This window comes from Lissotriton helveticus, chromosome 10, assembly GCF_964261635.1.
Source record: "Lissotriton helveticus chromosome 10, aLisHel1.1, whole genome shotgun sequence".
Taxonomy (NCBI): Eukaryota; Metazoa; Chordata; class Amphibia; order Caudata; family Salamandridae; genus Lissotriton; species Lissotriton helveticus.
In genome coordinates this window covers 150,195,656-150,217,958 of record NC_136071.1, presented here as the reverse complement: position 1 = coordinate 150,217,958, position 22,303 = coordinate 150,195,656, and the positions used below count along the sequence as shown (strand labels likewise).

At 45.6% G+C, this 22,303-nt stretch overlaps 1 protein-coding gene across 2 annotated transcripts in view; it reads left to right on the top strand.

Annotated features, from left to right (window-relative positions):
- Positions 1 to 22,303, top strand: part of MAD1L1 (mitotic arrest deficient 1 like 1) — a 2,576,418-nt gene that overhangs the window by 38,832 nt on the left and 2,515,283 nt on the right. For both annotated transcript variants that reach the window (XM_078664968.1, XM_078664969.1), the window contains exon 3: positions 15,810 to 15,950. In XM_078664968.1, coding sequence (XP_078521094.1) covers positions 15,810 to 15,950 — 141 coding nt within the window. The remainder of the gene's footprint in view (positions 1 to 15,809; positions 15,951 to 22,303) is intronic.

Genomic DNA, 22,303 nt, shown 5'->3' with positions numbered 1-22,303 from the left:
AAGATAAGTCTGCTGAACAGTGTGATTCTTGCAGGCCCCTAATGCTTATTAATATCGATAATAAGATTTTCACGAAAGTATTTGCGAATAGACTACAACTACTGCTACCAGTAATGATCAGGCCGGATCAGTCCAGATTTATACTGACTCGCTCCACGGCGCACAACCTCTGGACCATGTTGCCAGTAATGCACTATCTACACCCATATACAACAGCGCTGGCGGCTCTGCGCGACTCATCCAAAGCGTCCGATACCCTGGAGTGGGGATTCCTGTTTCCCCTTTTGACGCGAATGGGTCTTGGTTCTATTTTCCTTGCACAAATGCGCCTCCTATATACAATGCCCACCGCCCGAATACAGTTAAATGGACAAAGATCAGACCCTTTCCCGGTCAGCAGGGGCACACAGCAGGGATGCCCGCTCTCGCCATTACTCTTTGCAATTGCGATGGAACCCCTCGCTGCACACATCTGACAGCACCACGCCAATCGAGGGTTAGGATTTACTACAGGCAGCTTAACTGTGTCCCTCAATGCAGATGATATCACACTTTGTGATTCATCCTGAGCAGAACCTATCCCCCCTAATTCACGAGCTCATCCGCTTCGGAGGACTCTCCCTTGTCCAGATTAACTGGAATAAGTCAATACTTTTCCCACTGACTGAAGCCACAGTTCAGTTTCCCACAGAGTCCTCACTCCAGAGGGCATTGGGACCAGTCAAATACTTGGGAATATATATTAGCAGGGATATATCAGAGTCATGGCAGGACAATTTTGGCAGGGCGATGGATTGGCTGTAAGAGCGTATCAAAACTCCCTCTGTCTTTAGTGGGCCGAATCGCCATTGCGAAGATGGTCGTTCTGCCCAAGTTTCTCTGTTTATTCATTAATATTCCCACGCCACTTACACAAGCCTTTTTCCAGACTTCAATCAAACCTCATCGCACTTTTGTGGACTGGGAAGCAGGCCTGGGTTAAGTACGAAATACTGACCAGACCACAGCTCCAGGGGGGAACTGGGTGCACCAGGCCTACAGCTCTACACGCTCTGTGCACAGGCACACTTCCTACATTACTGGACACATCCCACGCCATTTCAGCCGCAGGTCGCGGTGGGGATTTATGCGGTATCGCCATGGCCCCAGCCCACAGCCCTCTTCGCACTCTACAAAAGGCCTGTTGCTGAAATTGACACACCACAATGTCTGCGGTGGGCCTGGATTGGGCTGGCGCAGCGCGCAGGAGCTCCTCTCCTCTATGCCATTAGCGAAGTATCCCCTGCTGCCTCCACTACAAGACTGTGGTGCCTGCGCTCGTGCGGCCAAGCTCTACATGCACATCTTTGCTGATCTCTTTCCAGGCAATTACTTTCTCGACCCTCCGATGGCACCCAGCGCACCACTAGACACTTTTCTGTATTATTAAAATGCGGGCAACTTGCCGTGGGCTTTTCTCAACCTTTCCAGCGCCACCTGCGACCCTCTCCACGCTAGAATCCACCTACACTGCCACTGCACCGCAGAAACTCGTCACGGCACTCTACGAAACCATGCAACGCATCCCACCTGCAGCACAACTGCCAGCCCGGATGGCCTGGGAGGACGATCTTGCTTTTCCACGCGCAGTGGTCAATATGCTGCAGCCAACTCGAACTACTCTCCCCGAACTACCGGTTGCGTCTCATTCACTTTAACTTTTTATATCGCACCCCAGTGTTGCTATATAGAATGGGCTTGTCTCCGGACTCACATTGCACACAATGTCACGCTGACACAGCAGATTTTCTTCATCATGCCTGGCACTGTCCGGCGGTTGCGTCATATTGGGTGGAGGTCTACTGGGCACCAGGGGAAATCACACCGCTACAGTTGACTCCCTCCCAGCTAGTTGGCCTACTGGGACATGTGGCAGAGATACCAAAAATCTCTCGCAGACCTGCTGCGCTGTTACTACTTCTGGCCAAACGAAGGATTGCAATGTGCTGGGTTGGTACCCTGGCACCTAAACTGAAAGACTGGATAGCGGACATTGTTTATTCTCATGAACAATTATCAAATTACTGGGAGTTGATGCCTCCGAGGTCCCGGCCATGAGATATTTGGGATCTTTTCCTTAGCTATATGCGCCAACAAGACTCGGCTCCCAACTCACAAAACATCCCCTATAAAAAAATTGTCATTGCACTCAAGATATATGGTGTTGTGTGGGTCTGCAATGCCAAGTGTGTGATTTCAGTGTTATATACCTAATGACCAAGAAAGTATGTAAATGCCAACAAATTAAATAAAGGTTATAGAAAAAAAAAGTCTGCTCCTCTAAAAGCAGGCCGTGTCACGTGTCTGAGGCCTCCCCTGGCCAACGCCTCCTGCGATGCGGGGACTTACTTGACTGTTCCCGTTGGTCCTCAGCAAAGTTGGCGCGATGAGGGTTTCTCCTTCTCGTCGCTGACCACTGAGGAAGGGTCAACCCCCATGGCTTCCACAAACGAGGACCGGGACAACCATCCAGGCCCAGTCGGGGTTCTGGACGGCCCCCCCACACTTCTGCGAGGCATTAATTTCCGGGCCACACGCTCGTTCGCTCTCCAGCAACACAGTCACGGCCGGGAGTTCAGATCGAGGCTGGACAGGATCCCGCGATTTTCTGAGTCGAGCGTCTCATGGCCCCTCCCCACATCTGAATGCCAGGCCGCTGGCCTCCTTTGTAGGCCCCCCAGTTGCCGGAGTCTGTTTCCGATGATGGCTGGTCTGCCGGTTAGTAGATTTCGGGTTTGTGTGAAGGCTTCCCAGGGCCCCTGGGGTGCCAGCGATGATCGGTGGCTGTTGCAGGGCAGTCAAGTTTCATTAATCGGCTGGGCCGGTGGCAGAGACTGAGAGAAGGGCAAAGATATCCTACCTGCCCGCCATCTTCTGATCGGGCAGATTGCTTTGATTCTTCCCAGATGGGCAGGAGGAATGTCCTCAATGTTGATGGCTTACGAAAAGCAGCTTGACATTAGAGGAAGCAGGACATACATGTCTGAGGTCTGCTGATGTTTTTGGACCATGACACACTACAGTTTCTTAATAAGGAAAGAAATTTAGAGCATCGTTTGTCTCAGATTGCTGTAAAAAAATTAGCTCTCGATAGTTACACTGTATTACTCTAAAGAAAACTAGGCATTCTAATTTTCTTTATTTGGGAAAACATCCTCTTCAATACGTAGTTTGAACGTAACTTACTTCTCTAATTGAGCCCTAGGGTATTCTGCGAAAGTTGAATGTTAGACCTGGCTTGTCCAGCAGGTTTATCCCTAGACTTTTTGCTTTTTAGCCTCCTGTTTTTGTTTGATTTTTATGACTCTGGGCACTTTACCACTGCTGATCAGTGCTAAAGTGCATTTGCTCTCCCTGTAAATTATTATGATGGACTGGTGATTCCATGATTGGCATATTTGAATTACTGGTAAGTCCCTACTACAGTGCACTGTGTGTGCCTAGAACCTGTAAATCAGATGATGCTAGTGGGCCTGCAGCACTGATTGTGCCACCCTCAAGAGCAGCCTGTAAATATGTAGTGGGTTGATGAGGAAAGGGCAAGAGGCGGGTTTTTGTGCCACCGGGCTTTATTTGTGAATAAAGAAAGTCTGTACACTATTTTCTCCAAGGGGGCCTCTGGGGTGATCTGCTTCTTTCTGTTCGTCTCTTCGGCCTGGGACTGTCTTCTTCCCTCTTGATACGTCGGGGGCTTCTCCGGGAATGAGACTCCTCTGACTCCGTGATGGTGGTAGGCGAGCCGTGAGGAAGAAAAGGAAGAAAGGACAGATATCAGTCCGAAGTCCAGACTGGTGTACGGGATAGGGAGTGAGGGAACACCACGCGTGACAAGATGCAGCTTTGTGAGAGGGACAGGGGGGTGTGTTGGAAGGGGTTACCGGGGAATACAGCAGGGTATGAGGTCACTGGACTGACCTACCCCTTCTCCCCACCCAGCCCGCGATACGGCTCCGTACCTCTGTGAGCCACACACCTCCTGGCGTGCGGCTGGGCGGCTTGTGTTGCCGATGGCCTCCTGGCTCCCGCGCCGCCAACGGGTCTCTTCTCCTCTCTGCCGTAGGTGTTAATCCGGTTCCTCCTCTCTCGCCTGCTTCTCCCACTTCGATCTCCGACCCCTCGCTCGACTCCACTCCACACTCGCCTCCAACTCCTCCGGTGAACAAGCACACCTGTGTGCCGTCAGCTGCCGTACTTGACGCCGGTGCAGGCTCCTCCCACTCGCCTAGCGTGTGCCAATTAAAGAGACCGCCGTCTTCTTCCTCCTCGTCCCGGGAGCGGCAATGTTCCATTGAATATCTCCAATCGTTAGACTGTGGAGACAAGAGGGGGGGGTCCATTAATGAATCCCCACATGGAGGAGAAGAGTTCTTGGGCCGCTGGAGTGACGGCCTCTCCGCGCTACAAAATATAACTCACATCTGCCACTGCAGTATCTGTGCGCAGTTTGGTGCTGCCATGTCGACCTGGCACGTGCTCCACTTGTCAAGCCCTAACCTTCCCTTTTCTTACATGCACGACACCCCTCCCTCCGGAAGGCCCAAGATACCCCTGTGGGCAGGGTGCAGTGTATGTGAAAGATACGAAATGTGTGATGTATTCCTATAGGTTCTGTATCGATCCCCCTATTCCGGACCCTGTTCTGGTTAACAAGTTAACTAGCAGCCATCCCATGATGCAGAAACCGTTATCTGATTAAGCCACACCACGGCACAGGAATGGGTTATCTGAATAAGTCATAACGCTTGCCATCTAATTAGACAAGCAATATTCCTCCAGCCCCTGATAAGGCATACGGAGTTCTCAAAACAAATCAAACCTATGACAACCTGGGAAAAACCCTGCGGCCATTGTTTTGATTTCACCGAGAACTTCAGCAAAAGAATGTGCTAACGACCAGTTCGTATGACATCCTTATTGACGTATCTATGTCCATCCTTACGTCAATCTCGGCACCTTACAGGTATAAATATTACCGGTATTGCCTTAAGCAAACACACGCGGTGGTGACGAGATCGGAGCAGCCAGACTTGCCGAAGCCCAGAGCAGAGCAGACCCCGCTGGCGCAGCCCCGCCTTCCTGACGCGCTGAGAACGAGACGCTGCTTTCTCCTGCCGAGAAATCCAGCTCCGGCGCTTCCGAGCAGCCCTCGCAGGCAGCCTGGAATATCGAGACCAAAGACGAGAGATACCATCCTAGATTCCAGGTACAGAACTGAATAACCCCTTGCAGAGAATTCTTGAGTCAGTCACTTGGCAAAACAAACTTAACTTAAACTGCTACTTTCTATTCCCGCCCACGTATTAGGCTTAGGTCAGGTACATTGGGGTAGGCGTAGTTAGAAGCACCAGTTGAGTACGATTAGTCAAATGTATATATGTATGTATCTATTTTATCCACTTTAAACCACTATATGGCTTAGAAACCATATAAATGTTTTTACAGTATTACTTTATACTTCTGCTTTTATTGTATGCACTTTACTTAACCATAAGTATTGCGATAATATCGATCCATTTCTCTTGTATGAGAAAAGAGACTGATCAATAAATACCATCTTTTATTGAACACGCCCGTCTCTTCCTTTTCTCTACAATCTGGTGAGACTAAGAATGCACGTACTGACTGAGTAAAATAAGTTGTCTTTTGTTTTCACACGACTCTAGAGATACACTCTCGATTAGGGGAGAGCAAAGTTGTCATGTTCTATGGTTGTCAGAAACTAAATCCCTTCTTGTCTTTCCAGGGAGGTTCAACTCCTCCTTGCCTATTCGAGAAAGTTTCTAGTGAACTCTGAGCTAGCTGGCAAACCCAAAACTTTAAGTCTAATATCGACAATAGAAGACCTAGTTAACGTCTGGTCTAGGCCTATACTATTGAAGGTATTATTCCAATGCGCAGAGCCTATTGGGATAATAGGAACTACACTACAAATGTACTGGTGTGTGTGTGTGTGTGACATGTCCTGATAGTGAAATACAGTGCATTTCGATTTTCACTATTGAAAGGCTATCTGTCCCATAAGATAGAATGGAAGTTTATTCATAACATCTTATAAATATATCTTCGCATTGCGACAAGATGGAAAGATGGAGTTGAGTATGCCTGAACTCAGAATATAAAAATACACCTTTTAGTAAAGATGGTTTTTATATTGTGTGTTTGAAAATACCACTTTTAGAAAGTGCTTTTGTTTATTGCTTAGCCATCCTGTGTGCCTCTGCTGGTTTTTGTATTGACTGTCTAGCTTTGGAGTGACAGGGGCTGGAGAGGTGCATTCTCTCAGACAGCCACCTGGGGTGGGGGAGGGGTTGGGTTGGGGTGGAGGAGGGGGGGAGGGTGTTGATGTGTTTCCAGACTTTCCTGAATGAGTCAGGGATGGGCTGAATCAACGTCAGCTGCATTCAGAATAAGGGGAGAAGTACTCACTAGCACCTGAATAGGCCCGGTCTGCATTTAGAGTGGTGGGGGGAGATTTCCCTTGCACCTGAATAGGCCCTTTCTACCTTACACATGGCTTTCTCCACCTCCTGCCGGGCAGCTGCACCAGAGAGGACAGAACTGGTTTTGGCTGGGCAAAGAGCTTCTCTGCCACCAAACAACAAAGGGATTTGTGCTATAAAAAGTGGGGACCGACCCCTGGACTTTAGACTACTGCTGAACTAAGGACCCTGCCAGGAAGAAGAAGAACAGGGAAAGCTGGAGGAGGAGTACTGCCCCTGTGCTGTTGGGGTTGGCCTGCAGTGGTTACTTCTGTCTTGGGCAGGGAAAGGACTGGACTATGCTTTCATCATCCTGCTGTTAGTTTTCTCCAAGGGCTTGAAGTAGAGCTTGCCTCCTGTTGGAAGTCTCAGGGATAGAAACCACTTCAGAGATCACTTATGGGAATCAAGAGGAACCATTGCCAAGGAGAAGAGCTGGAGAAACTGAAGGGGAATTCTACCCCTGTGCTGTTTGCTGTTTGGGCTGCAGTGACTACATTCTGCCAAGGAACGGAGAAGGACTTTGCTGTGTCCCCTGCTTGAGGAAGATCTCCAAGGGCTTGAAATAGAGCTTGCCTCCTGTTATGAAGTCTCAGGGACACAAAGACTTCACCCACAGTCCCACCTGACTCCTTTGCTCGGAGTTCTGACCTGCTGAGAGGTGCCTGCCAGTGTACTGTACCTCTGGAGGGTGTTTTGGGACTGGAAACTGCAAGAACTAAAAGTCGATTCCTTGCATGTTTCCGATGCATTGCTGCTGCCAAAGAATCAACGCAGTGCCTACTCCTGACGCCTGAGATCACCGCACCGATTCTGACGCAGGCCCTGTTGGAGAAGAACCAATGCATCGACTGGACGTGGCTATAGTCATTGCAGCGTATCCCGGGTCTTCATGCATCGCATCGTACCGGATTGTCATACATTGCATTGAAGCACCAAGTCAGACGCATCGTAGGGGGACGCAGTAAGAAACTGGCACTTCACCTCCCCACGCAGTAAGAAACCGACGCATCACCTCCTCTCCGGTAAGGAACTGACTCCTCGCCTCCCCTACGCAGCAGTAAGGAACCGACTCATAACCTCCCCCGGGGCAAGGAACCAACGCATCACCTTCCCTGAGTGTAAGGAACCGACGCAACACCTCCCCTGTGACCCCTTTTTACTTGCCTTTTTCGACGCATCCAAGGTACTTTGTGTAGAAGTGTTGCATTCCACATTTTCTTTTTTTCTATTAAAAAAAAAAAAAACTTTGTTTATTGAGTAAAATCACAATAATACAGCACTTGATTGGACAACACATTGCATAATTTCAATAAGATAGTACGATTAAAGCATTTAGCAAGAAATGTTCATCACATCTCTCCTACCAGTCTCTCCTGCCTTCGCATTTCCATTTCAGTTGTGGGTGACACACACACATCTCCCCTGTATGCATTCAAGTGTGACCATTTCTTATCTCACTTCTTTGGGCATCCTCGAGCTTTATAGACCTCGGTCTCCGCCAGCATGCATCTATCCATTTCTTTGGCCCACAGTGTGGCACAAGGTGGGTGCATGACCTCCCAGCCCCTAGCCACCTCTCTCTTAACCAATGTGTAGCTCAGCGTTGCAAACTGCCTCTCTACGTCTGTTAGGTCAGTAGCTTCCCATATGTTCAATATCCCGAGCTGTCGTGTAAGTGTAATCGCTTTCCCCAGGGCTGTGTGCATATGATTTGTGGCTTCCTCCCAAAGTGGGCGTACCTTGGTGCAGGACCATAGTGTATGGTAAAATGTGGCCTGTTGCCAACATCCCCTCACACATTTGTCATCAGGTCTGGATCCTATCCTGGCCAAGACTGTCCCTGTCCTATATGATCGATGGAGTATTCTCAGTTGAATAAGGCAAAACCTCTGGGTGATAGCGGCTTTACACGGGAACTCAGGGCTTATTGCCAGTCGTCCTCCTCTATAGGACCTACGTCGTCCTGCCACTGTTCCCTGTTACTCAGCTTCCTGTAAGTTAGGGATATCGCCTTCGACTTGAGCAGCCCGTCAAGCAAGCGATCTTCTAGGGGCGACGATTCCGGTATGTCTGTTAAAGACGGAAAAGTTGCCCGCAACGCGTTTCTGATCTGTAGGTATCTATATTTCTCCCTGTGCCATCCGATATTCTGTCTGGAGTTCCGCGAAAGTCAGTATTGCCCCCTTTTTGACAAAATCTCTTACTTTTGATAGTCCTATAAGGTCCCATTTGTCGAATCCAGGCTGGTAGCCTAGTCTACCCAGCCCTTGAGCAAACCATAATGGCGTGGCCAACGAGAGAGTGCCCGCCCATCCCAGTCGAGAGGTAACTAGACGCCAAATTTCTAGTGTATGTTTGGTTGGTCTGAAGAACTTCCCTTTGTTTTTCCTGTCGGTGGTATATAAGGCTCCCAAATATCCTGAGCGGTCAGTTTGGTACCTGTCGAGGGCGTATGCTGGATCATCCGGGGGATGATATATCCAGTGATTGACAGTCACCAGTTGCGCCGCCCAGTAGTATCTCTGCAGGTCCGGGAGAGCTAGGCCTCCGTGGTACCACCCTTTAGTCGATTTTTGCCTTGCTATAATCTGGGGGCCTTACCGTCCCACAACAGCGTGGTTATCTTGCTCTCTATAGCTCTAAAGTACTAGTCAGGGACCCTGTGAGGACAGTTATGTAGGACATAGAGGAAGCGCGGAAGGGCCAGCATCTTGAAAAGTGCCGCCCTCCCCACCAGCGTCAAGGGTAGAGTTCTCCAATGTTTCACATCTGCCCGCAGTCTGGTCGGAGACGGGGCCAAGTTCCAATCATAGAAGCAGGCCGGGTCTGGGGTGATAAAAATCCCTAGGTATCGAAATCCTTCCGTTACAACCTTTATCACACATTGTGATGGGAGGCGCGGCACGTCCCCTTTCAGCATGAACAGGACTGATTTACTCCAATTAATCGCGTATCCCGAATATTTAACAAAGTTTGTGAATATATCCAACACCACAATGATCGATCTATAGGGGAGTGTCAAATAAAGCAAGAGGTCATCCGCATAAGCGATATTCGGTCTTCTACGTCTGTTGCCCAGTGCATGCCACGAACCATCACGTCCCTCCTTATCCAGGCCGCGAGCAGTTCTAATACGAGGGCAAAGATCAATGGGGATAGTGGGCAACCTTGTCTCGTGCCCCTACGGAATTCAAACGTATGGGAAGTAAAACCATTAACCATTACCTGGCCCAGTACTCCAGTGTAAAGGAGTCTCACCCAGGCCACATATTTGGGCCCCAACCCCGCTCTTCGCAGGACCTCAAATAAGTAAGGCCATTCTATGGAGACAAACGCCATAGAGGCGTCGAGAGACAATATAGCTGCGTCTTCTTCAATATATTGTCTCCTGGCTATCACATTGTGTACTCTGCGAAGGTTGAGGGCTGTGCTCCGCCCTGGCATAAAACCCGACTGGTCTGAGTGGACCAGTGATGCAATGACTGTCGTCAATCTAGTCGCCAGGATTTTGGCTAGCACCTTCGCTTCTACATTAATCAACGTAATAGGCCTATATGAGCCACAGTCGTCTATCGGTTTACCTTGTTTATGAATGACTACAATAGAAGCTATACGCTGATCCAGCGGTAGCTGACCCTTCTCTAAGCTTTCTTCATACATGGCTTTCAGATGTGGCACCGTCAAAGATGTCATGGCCTTAAGAAATTCCACCGGGACACCATTAGGCCCTATCGCTTTTCCGGATTTGAGTTGTTCTAGGGCCTTACCTATTTCTTCAGTCGAGAGGTCTGCTTCCAACATCTCCCTGTCCGCCTTGGAGAGGCTCGGTACATTACTGTCTTGAAGGAGCTGGCGAGATTCTTCCGCTGTATATTGGGTAGAGGGGGAGTATACCCTCTCGAAGTGATCAGCGAACTGTTCCGCTATGTCCTTCGGATGCACAACTATAACTCCCTCCGGTGACGTCAGTTTGTGAACCCACGAGAACCCTGTTCCCGCCTCTCTAGCCATGCCAGTGTCCTACCTGTCCTGTCCCCGAGTTTGTAAAGTCTGTGCTGAATTGCGCGGTGCTTGGCCACCATCTGATCCCTAGTTTTGATCCGGAATTCGTCCTATTTCAAAAGAAGCCTATGACTGGTGTCCGGTGAGGGATCCAGCGAATGCTCCCTCTCCAGCTTAAGGAGGTCAGACTCCACCTTAGTCAGAAGCTCCTGTTTTTTGGCGATATAACCAGTCCTCCGCCCTCCATACACACGTCTCACCATCTGTCTCCCTTCCAGAATTCAGCCCGCAGGAGGCTCAGGTATTGATGGGAAATCCGGGGGGGGGAGAGAAGTGTCCCGTATTTACCGGTCCCTGGTGAACAATGGTCCTGCTCCCCTAGATCGGCTCAGGGCTCGCTGGGAGGGCTGGTTGGGCCCCCTAGAAGAGGCAGACTTGAGGGATGCCCTTATGGCGCCCAAAAGCCTGACCACATCCTCCAAGTTGCGCCTAGTCCAACTGTATTACCTACATGCGGCATATCTCACCCCGACACGTCTATTCCAGGCCCGGCTGAAATCCTCTCCAGTATGTATACGGTGTGCCTCCGCCCCAGCTGATTTTTATCACATGGTCTGCTGCTGTCCAGCTTTGGTGCCGTTTTGGGGGGGGGGGGGGGGGAGCGTGAGCTCACGCAGGCCCTGGGATGGGAGGTTCCCCATGACCCGCTGCGTTTGTTTTTGGGGGTGTTTGATGGTTTGGATGGCTCGAGGGCGGACAAGCGCCTGTTGGGGACAGTTGTGGCAGTGGCCAAGAGAGATATAGCGGCGCACTGGTCCCAGGCTAAGGTGCCTACTATTAAAGGTTGGAGCAGAGGAGTGGACTGGTGTGGGATCCAGGAGGAGGCCCTATTAGAAGCCCAGGGGTGCCCTGACTTATTCAGTAAAGTGTGGGGTAAATGGTTCAATATGCTTCCACCCTGATGATTTGCCTTTCTTTTATTTTATTACAAGTACAGCTGTACCTACTGTATGGACTGCCGTGTTATACCCTAACGGATCGCCCTTTTCTCTGTCAACTGTATGTATTGTCATGCTTACCCTGATGATTATTGAACTGCGACCAATGAACTTTTCTGTTATAAAAATTTTAATAAAATTGATTACCAAAAAAAAACCAGTCCTCAACGATCGAGCCACCCCCTTGAGCACCACTTTGAATGCCTCCCAGATTGTGCGCAAGGAATCAACAGAGCCCACATTTTCAGCAAAGTAGTTCTCTGTTTGTGTACGGAGTTCGTCCCTAATGTCTGGGATGTTTAGGAGCCATGGGTTGATCACTATCGTGGCTGGTGGTTGGCGTTCCCAGTGCGAGTATTCTGTCAAGATTGGGGAGTGATCCGAGATTCCTCTAGGTAGGACTTTATATTGGGCAAAGTTACCTATAGAGGACAAATGTGTGAAGAAGTAGTCCATACGTGACAAACTGCGGTGTGCATTGGAGAAATAGGTAAACATTTTGTCGGTGGGGTGGAGCATCTGGCCTACGTCCGTTAAACCCAGTGCCTGTGTAAAACCGACAAGAAGGTCGCTAGATTTGTCCTGTGAACTAGGTGGCTGCCGATAAACAGTATCATCTAATGTCATGTTGTAGTCTCCCCCCATTATCAGTGCACCCTCACGGAGTCCAATCAGCTTATTGCCCAGTTCTTCCAATGCTGACTTGCCCAGGGTGGGCGGCAGATAGACCGAGAGCAAATTGATGTCCTTTCCGTCCCATTGGGCCTCCACCCCCGCAAACCTGCCTGCCGTGTCTGCCCATGTCTTGTGTAGAATAAGGGGAGTGGCCTTTTTCACTAATATGGCCGTACCCCGGGAGCCCGTAGTGTAGTCTGCATGCGCTAAGAGTTTATATCCCCATATAGTTAGGGCTTTGATTTCTGTCCCATCAAATGGGTCTCTTGTAATAAGACCACATCGGGCGAATGCCTCTTTAGGTATTGTTTCACTATTCCCCTCTTGATTTTATCGCCCAACCCATTCACGTTCCAGGACATTACCGTTAGAGAACGCTCATTATCCTTCTCCCCTCTCTGTGTGTCCCCCTTCGTTCCCCCCCACAGATCATGGCAATGCAGGAGAAAACATAATTCCAACCATTTAGCAATTGTCGTCCAACCAAATCACCCAAAAAACAAATAAGAAAATCACTATATTCTGCAGAACACCCCCTCCCCCTCCCCAAGTCACCCTTTGTTTCCTCCTGCGAGTTGTGTCTAAATAGGATAGTGTAGTATTCTGTATGACTAGCAAGTGCCATTTAGCAACCAATGCGTCTGTTTCACATGTTGTACATGCGAGAAATAACATTTGGATAAACAATTCTTCCTTCAGGAAGTCAATCAGACGTCTCAATTTAGCAACCAAATCACCAAGAAACCAAATAAGAAAATCACAGTAACCTGCCAAACATCTCCCCTCACTCCCATGTCCACCCCCCTCCCTGCCTCCCTGCCCCCCTGCCCGTGGATTTAAAACTACCCACCCTCAAACATGACAGAGTCTCTCTCCCCCCCCCCCCCCCCCCGAAATGCTAAGAATGCAGAGGGAACCAACTCCCTCCCCACAGACACACATAATTATCACATGTCACAGCCACCCTACAATAACAGTATTAAAGCAATATCATATCACATCAATATAACCGATAAATTGCAAAAGGCCACAGTTCACTGAGTATACTAACAGTCTCGCATCAGTGAGTGATCCCTCCACCCGCCCATGCCCCTCTACTTGCGTATTATCATCAGTGCAAGGCTCTTCAGACCCTCCATTCCACAATTTCTTGACACAGAACTGTTTCTAGCTTTTTTAGCAATCCTATCTTTAGTACTGTATTGTGGATTTTAGTCGTTTTGGTCTTGTTTTGGTTCAGATAAAGATTGCCAATTTTTCTAAACTGGTGTGGTGTCCATTTGTAGTGTTTTCACTGTATTACTGTATGTGTGCACAAATGCTTAACACACTGCCTCTGAGCTAAGCCTGTCTGCTCGTGCCAAGCTACGAAGGGGGTGAGCAGGGTTTATTTTAGCAGTGTATCTCCCTTACCCTGAAAAGGAAGAAGGGTCCCTACTTGGACAACGGTGCAAACCGTTGCCAATTAGGGACCCCCATTTCTAACATTGAGGTTATGCTAACCTCTTTGTATCGGTTCCAATGTACAATACTAGTTTCCTGAAATCAGGAGACTGGTGGAAGCAAATTTAATCATAGCTAAAATAACCTTTCTTAGTAATGACAAATATATTGGATATTCCCAGTGTCTTTAATCCTGAACACTCCGCCTGTACACCAGATTCAACTAGTATTGCAGGCTTATTTGTGAGTTATTGTAATACAAGCAAAATACTCTAGTCAATAAATTGCAATACAAACTTGCTAATTCCATTTAATGTGTTCATGTGTTATTGCCTTTTGAGCTCTGCTTTAAGTAACTAAAGTGATGGTGTAGCCCGCATAGTACTGCCTACGCATTTGAATTGTTTAGCCATTTTAATAGGTGATGGTAATATTGTCTACATCCAATTGAATACATTCAATTAGTACTCTTCTTGTAATGATGAAGTTGGATTATAGGAAAACTCACAATGATGCCCCAAGTGTAGATGCAAACTGTAATTTTTGTGTTTTCTCAATTGAGCTCACTCCCTCTGAATACGATTCAATATTGCTCTTACATTTAGGGCCCCATTCTGGGTGCAATTTGTGTTTGCAGGATTTGTGAATTTTGTACCCTATTGACCCCACACCCCAATTTGTGAAATTTGAATGGGAAGACTTGTTTTTCCGAGTTTTGCTGCTCGTATTGGGGAGTGGTAACTGATGCTATTAGAGCATTATTTCAAAGTGTGGTACTCCTGATTGGCGTTATAAAGACCACAACCACACAATAACTGTACCTTGTGCTATTTGTGTTTAATAGACGCAGTCGTGACTCCACAGATACTAGGGTAGCCCAAACAACCCGTTGCTATTTTTACTTTTAATATTCCTCTATCCTTCCCTTTCTCTCCTTATGTTTCCCTTTCACCATTAAACCCAAGAAAGAGAATTGCTGTGAGCTCAAAAGTCAATTGAGATTGTGATCGTTTCAAGAAGAATTGTAAACAGTTTTGTTAAACTCCTGCAGTCTTCAACTTCAACCTCCCAACTCTCGAAGACGGATATATTTGGCTGACAAATGCTCATTGCTTCACATTACTGACAGCATGTCCCCATAAACTAATTCAGTCACCCGTTTGTAATGGAGACCACAGAACTATTTGCAAAGGCAGTATATGACTCCAAAAACAACCTCCAAAAGATACAGCTGCACCAATTATCATGCCAACAAATTCTGATAGAGATAACTAATTTATTTTATCAGTATATGCATTTACACAGTGATGAGCAAAAGGTAACCAAGCAAAGATATATTGAGAAGAAATGACTGTCTTGACATGTTGCTGATGGCCAGGTGCTCAGCTATCCACAAGTATTACGAAGCCTAGCCTTCTGAAATCCCCTGCTGCAAATTAAAGATGTACAGTTTGATAATATATAGAATTTGGGGCAGAAATGACGGATTGTCTCCCTATTGGGTATTTCCCGGCATCAAATCTTGGGTAATGTGTGTCTTTCGAATTGGGGATATTCTGCTTGGTGTACTGGGAAACTCACCCCTTCTACAGTTTAGGTCTCAATATTTGTATCAATCTGACTTAATATGTGTTTGCACTTTGTATATATGCGTTGTTTACAGCTTGAACCTGGCCATTAAGCAAAAGGGAGAACTACATCGGGGGTTGAGGTTTTCCTGTGGGCAATGCATTCAAAATAGGTTACATGGGACTTTCAAGCAGTGCTACACGTAAGCAAGGCTTGAAAGAAGCTCAGCGGCAGACAGTGAAGTGCCATGATGAGCATATGACTTTTTTTGCCCTGGTGTCTCCAAGAAATGTTTGAGTGTCAGGTGATGATTAGTATTGGTTGTGGAATTGTGAATGAAAGATGATATACGTTTCTTGTGTCTGACAGCTTAGTGGATTAATGCATTGACTGTAGGGATCTGGTCCCAAGTCTGATTTGCTGTGGGTTCCACCCAGCAGCCCTTCCTCCTAAGGTACATAAAATGAGTACTAATGAGTTGGGTAGCCATATAAATCTTTTGTGAAGGTGCGCTTTTCAGTTACCTATGTTGTGCAAGTAGATTCAGATACTCTTGCTTTTTTAATTGTGTTTTTCCCACTGTCTCTTCCCACTGGTCTAGCTTGAAGAGCAAGCTGAACAGATCCGTTCCAAGTCGAACCTCCTGCAGATCGAAAGAGAAAAGTTGCAGATGGAGCACAGTCACAAACGGGCCCGAATTGAGCTGGAAAAGGCTGCCACTACCAGTGCTAGGAATTACGAGGTAGATATGATCTTGTCCAAAATACTGTCTTTGAAATGATGCAAAAGAATGGATAAGGGTATGACTCTGCCGTAGTAAGTCCCCCCCCCCCCAATTTTATATCGCTGCTATATTTTTTCCCACTGGGATATTGCGTTTTTGATAACCTGCAATGATTGGGTTTATTTCGAAAATGCATACACGTCACATGAAAGGTACGAAAACATTTGTAAGTGTGTGTGTGTGTGTGTGTATGTGTATATATATATATATATATCAGTCAATTCAGGAAGCACACAAAGCAAGAAAATCCACAAGAAGCCTCGTATGAAGGTACACTCTTTTATTTAGTAATCTTGCCAGCAATCCCTCCACAAGAACCGGCATTCCTTGCTGTGGCCAGACGCGTTTCAGGACCAGATGTCCTTTCATCAGTGGCAGCAAAAGAAAAAGAGTTTGCGCTGCACACGAACGATTTAAAGTTCCATACACCTTCCCCCTGTGGGCGTGGCGCTCCTGCGGCCTTCTGGTGCTCGTAGTTCATGTGCACTGTATTGCCACATAGGTGCGCTCTAATTTCTTTTAGTTCGTGCATATTCAATGTGTCCCATGTGGGTTAATGCCTGCTTCTCATGTGTTAGCTGCCCCGCTTTGTAGAAAACAAAAATGTTGGCAAGATTACTAAATAAAAGAGTGTACCTTCATACGAGGCTTCTTGTGGATTTCCTCGCTTTGTGTGCTTCCTGAATTGACTGATATATATATATATATATATATATATATATATATATATATATTATAAAAATATACCCATTATAAAAATATACCCATTATAAAAATATACCCATTATAAAAATATACCCATTATAAAAATATTTGTTTTCAAGAATAAGAAACTGGGTATAGACAAGGTGGGTGAATTGAATATGTAGGCTGTAGAAAATAAACGTCTAATGTTGTTGTACCCTAACATAGTTATAATACATGAGAATTGCCTTTAAGTTTTCAATTTAAAAGCGATGCTGACTGGTAGACATGCCAGTTCTTGGGGTGCCCATCACCAAAACCTTTTGCTTTTGCTTCTCCTGTTTTACTGAAATCTGTTTTTGTAGCCTTAGGACTCTGTGCACACTGCTAACTAGTGCTAAAGTGCTTGTGCTCACTTAACTTACACCCAATAGACACATTTAATTGTAAGTCCCTAGTAAAGTGGTACAACATGTACCCAGGACCTTTAAATTAAATATTGCTGGTGAGCCTGCATCAATTATTGTTCTACTCACTTAAGCCCTTCAAAACATGTCTTAGGGCTACCATTGCAGCCTGTGTGTTTTAAACTGCCAATTCGACCCTGAAATACAAATTTAGCTAAGCCTTAACCTACCTTTTAAACGCATATATCATCCTTAGGGTAGGCCCTAAACAGTCCATAGGGCAGGGTGCATTGTAGTTAAAAAGTTGGACATGTACTTCTAAGTTTTACATGTCCTGGTAGTGAAAACGCCTACGTTCCTTTTTCACTGTTGAGGCCTACATCTCCAATAGGATAACATTGGGCGATCTTATTGCAGTTAATAAGTGTTAGCTTTTGTTTGGAAACAGGTAAAAATATCATGTTTAGTCTCAAAAGAATTTTAATCTAAAGCCCACCTTATTGGTTAAGTCAGATTTTAGCTGCAATCCAAAAAAAGCCCCTTTTAGAAAGATCATTAAAGATAACTGGGTAATCCAGTGTCGCTCAGAACCTGGGTATATGCAATATATTCTACAATGTTTTCTGTTGGATAGTACAATTTCTTAGTATAAATAGGAATTAATACCACAAGAATGCAGTGTAGTAACTTGTTTAACATAAACCGTGTTTGGCAATTATTTTAACATTGAATGTGAGTCAAACACACTACACGAAAATCTTACTCAATATACACATATATATTTAGCATTTTATGTTTTTGAAAAATCATTCATATTGTCACATATATAAATCACAAAGTAAACAACATGGAATAAGTGACTTAAGTGAACCATGTTACATAAAGTGCAACACTTTTTTTATACAAAATCACAATGGACACAAAATTCCTTGCATTGTAGATTATATTACTTTGAAAAAGATGGCATTTTCCTGGCATGATCATTGGGAGCCTATGTCCTGGGTCGCAAGACTGTGTTTAACATGTGATCACCTCTATGTCTTCCTTCTTGACAGTGAGACAAAGGGAGACTACCTATGGACAGGATAGGCCATCCGGCCAGGATGTGTGGAGTGGACCTGTTCCCTGCCCCACTTAGATTTTAGACCTCATGGAGCCTGGGAGTGGCAAGGGTTTAAATTTCCAGAAACCAGATGTAGAAGGGCCTAGAAGTTTCTCCCACCTCAACAGGATGGCCCTGGGTAATAAGTACTGGACCCTTATACCAACTCTCCTGGAGCTGCACAGGACCCCAGAAGTACTGCCATGTACTTCAGAGGACTGCCCTGCTGACCACAAAGTACCGCCTTTCTGCTACCAGAGGCCTTCCATGCTGCTTGAGGCCTGCCTTGTTGCTTGATCCCTGCCTTGTTGCTTGATCCCTGCCTTGTTGCTTGATCCCAGGACTATCAGAGTGGCTCCAGGGCTAGTTGGCGGGCCTCTTGTTCTGAGCTACTGGAACGTAAAAAGCTCCAACCTTGAACCCGCACCTGGACCCTGCCTTAAGTGACTCTTGCCCTCATCACCAGTCTTCGACTCTTCAGAGTGGTGCTAAAGGTGGTGCCCAAACCGGGACGCAGAAAACTTTCCACCAAAAAGTGTCCTGAGAACCCCCAGGAGTCCAGGAACTTAACCGGCTTGCTGATCCACTCGAGATGCATTGCTGGTTGGCCTGACTTTGTGGTAGCTCCTGATATGTTCTTCTCTGCAGCAACAAATCCAGTTCAGCAGCTCCTTTCTGGAAAGGTATCTAGCCTTGTGAAGCCTTTGTCCGATACCGCCTGCAGCTTCGTCCTTCTAGAGCAGCTGTCTCTAACCAGTCGGTTGTGCCTAACAAAACAAAAAATATGAATGTTATCATGTAACGCAACTGGTGCTCGTGAAAAGCGCTCTAATACCCAATACCTTTGGGTCAAGTTCGTACTATATCAAACTCCGTAAAAAGAAAAAGAAAAATAAATATATATATATATATATATATATATATATATCACTGCACGTTCCTCCTCTCATCCGTTGTTTGGGAAAGAAAACGGCTGGCACTCTGGTATCCGTTTCAAGAATTTATTACACCAAACCCCCCTCACCCCAAACAGACGCGTTTCGCCTTTACAGGCTTCGTCAGTGTTACGTTTGTGCCACATATGAGTCACCATTTTAAACCTTTAGCCAGTCTGACATTGTCATAAACATAGAAGACGGCTACTGACATTCACAAAGATGGTGGCCATCTTGTAATATGCAAATTGCATTGAATTATACATGGTTTTGAAATGTGACATTAAATAAAGTGCATAGTGCTCATTTAAAAACATGTAACACAAAACTTTCATTTAAAAAAAGTATTGTAAACACAGTATTTTCTGTAAGTGCAACCAATTCAAGTATTTTCTATATTTTTATAGAATTTCTATTTTTTGGCATCTTTCATAGATATTTACCAATAAAGTGCGGATTTGATAGGATGATTCATTCCTATAATGCATTACATTAGTTATACAGCCCTGAATGGGCTATTGTGTTGCAGCATAAGTTTCCCAACGAGATTCATGGTTAAGCAGTGGAGTGTTGTCACTATCCCTAGGGTGTATTAGATGAATACATTTGGCCCTAGTTCTCCATGTGTCAGACTATATGTAAATTAGAGGTGAACCCATAATTCTTCATTGTTATTGAGGCCCCACGGAGTCATGGTTTTGAGACTGATGATACACTTTGACTCCAAGATACGTAGGGCCTTGTCTCTGTCCCCTCCCCGTTCCAATTTTGGGGCCTGATCTATACAGTAAAAACTGAGTTTCTCCCAGTCACTTTGGTGATGTTCGGCAAAGTGGCGGGCAACGGGGTACGTCCTGTCGTTGTTAGTAATTGCCCGCATATGCTCCAGGACTCTTAGTTTAGCAGGTTTCATGGTGCTGCCAATATATCGCAGCTTACAGGGGCAGGTTAAACAGTAAATAGTATATTCCGAGTTGCAATTTAGCAACTGTTTGATTTTTATGTTGGGTTTCTTTTCACCAGTGCGATTGGGATAGTCTGACATTTTTCTGCTGAATGTACATGCCTTACATTTTAGACATGGAAAAAAGCCTGTTGCTTTTGACAGTTTGATGGGTTGAACCATTGTTCTAAAATGGCTGCGGACTAGATGATCGGCCAGAGACGGACATTTTTTGTATGTAATTAATGGTCTCTGTGTCATGTGATTTTTTCAATGTTTTGTCTGTGGTAAGTATGTGCCAGTGCTTTTTAATTTCCCCCGATTTGGTGTTGAATTCGGTAATCATTCTCACTTCATCAGGCACCTCTACTTTTAATTTTGGTGTCAGGAGAGCCCTCCTGTTAATGCCTGAGGCTTTTGCACTGGCCTGTTGTAAAATATTTTCATTGTACCCTCTTGTCTTAAACCTCTCTTTGGCATCCTTGTTGGCCTGCATATAGTCTTGTTCTAAGGAACAATTCCTCTTTAGGCGAAGAAATTCGCCATAGGGCACATTCTTCACCAGACTCTTAGGATGGTAGGAGCCAGCATGCAGTATCGCATTACCCGTCGTCGGCTTTCTATATAGGCGGGCTTGTAGAGTGTTGTTATGTACAAATATTTCAAGATCTAAATAATTGATACTGCTAGTGCTAGTAAATCTTAGGTTGAGGTTATTCGTATTGAGGGTAGCAATATAATTTTCCGCAGACAAACGATCACCATGCCAGATAATGAACAGATCGTCTATATACCTGGTCCACATCAAAATGCTTTCAGTCCATATACCATTGGTATCTTTCCAGGCCTCGTGCTTCTTCCGCCAGCCAACGAATAAATTCGCGTAGCTGGGAGAGAAGCACGAGCCCATGGAAGTACCTCTCTTTTGGTTATACATTGTCCCATCAAACAAAAAGTTGTTATTGTACAAGCAGAACCTAATCATTGAGAGAATCAAGGCACTGTGACTGTTAAAGTGATCTGGTTTTTGATCTAAAAACCACTTGATGGCAGTCAGACCCTCCTCATGATTGATGCAGGTGTATAAATTAACAACATCTAATGTTATTAATAACATTTCAGAGTCCCATGTAACACTGTCCATGATGCTTAAAAAATCTTGAGTGTCCCTTACGTAGGAAGGAAGGTCCTTCACGAAAGGTGCTAAATAAGAGTCTATGAATCTGGAAGTGTTTTCTAAGAGGCTACCAATCGAGGACACTATTGGGCGTCCTGGAGGTCTTTTAGCATGTTTGTGTACCTTCGGGAGGTGATAAAAAGTTGGTACGATAGGTGCTTCACACTTTAAGAAAAGATATTCGTCCATACTGAGCATACCTTCTTTTTGCCAGTCTTCTAGCATATTATGAAACTTTATGATGCTCTTGTTATATTCAGATCTTTGTATGGGAATGTAGCAATCCTTATCATTCAGTTGTCTTTGTGCCTCCAAAAGATAATGATCCCGATTGAAAATGACAACGTTTCCTCCTTTATCCAAAGGTTTTATTTCGATTGTTTTATCCTCTTTAAGTGATTTTATAGCCTCCCATTATTTCCTTGATATGTTGGAGGTTTTTTGATTCATTTTTCCAGTTGTAATCTTTTCCAGATCACATAGCACCGCTTCGTTGAATAAATCAATGGCATCAAAGTTTGTCATCGGTAGTTTTTTTGATTTATTCTTCATCGCACTTGGATCTCTTTTTTGTTCAGTCACTGTGTGTTCCACATTATTAGGGTTCATTGTCCCTGTTGGCAGTTCCTGTGTGGGTCTCAGTAGTATATCTGCCAGTTCCTCACATGTAGGTACCACGTTCACATTTGTGGCCAAGATAGAAGTCCTGAGTTCTGTAGTGTCAGGTTTTGGTGGGTGAAGTAAAAAGATCTTTTTAAACTTCAGTTTTCTAATGTACTTGAATAAATCAATTTGTACATTAACTGGATCAAACTCGCTGGCTGGACAGAAGCTTAAACCTTTTCTGAGGACATTGGTTTCATCGATCGTCAATGTCCTCTTTGACAGGTTTATAACGTTGTTCTCCTCTCTGTCTATTATCTCCTGCGGTTCAGTCCACTCCTCGTGACCCTTGGAGATGTCACTGCTTGTTGAGTACCACCTCAACAAGCAGTGGCATAAAAAAACAAGCAGTGGCATAAAAAAAAAAAAATATATATATATATATATATATATATATATA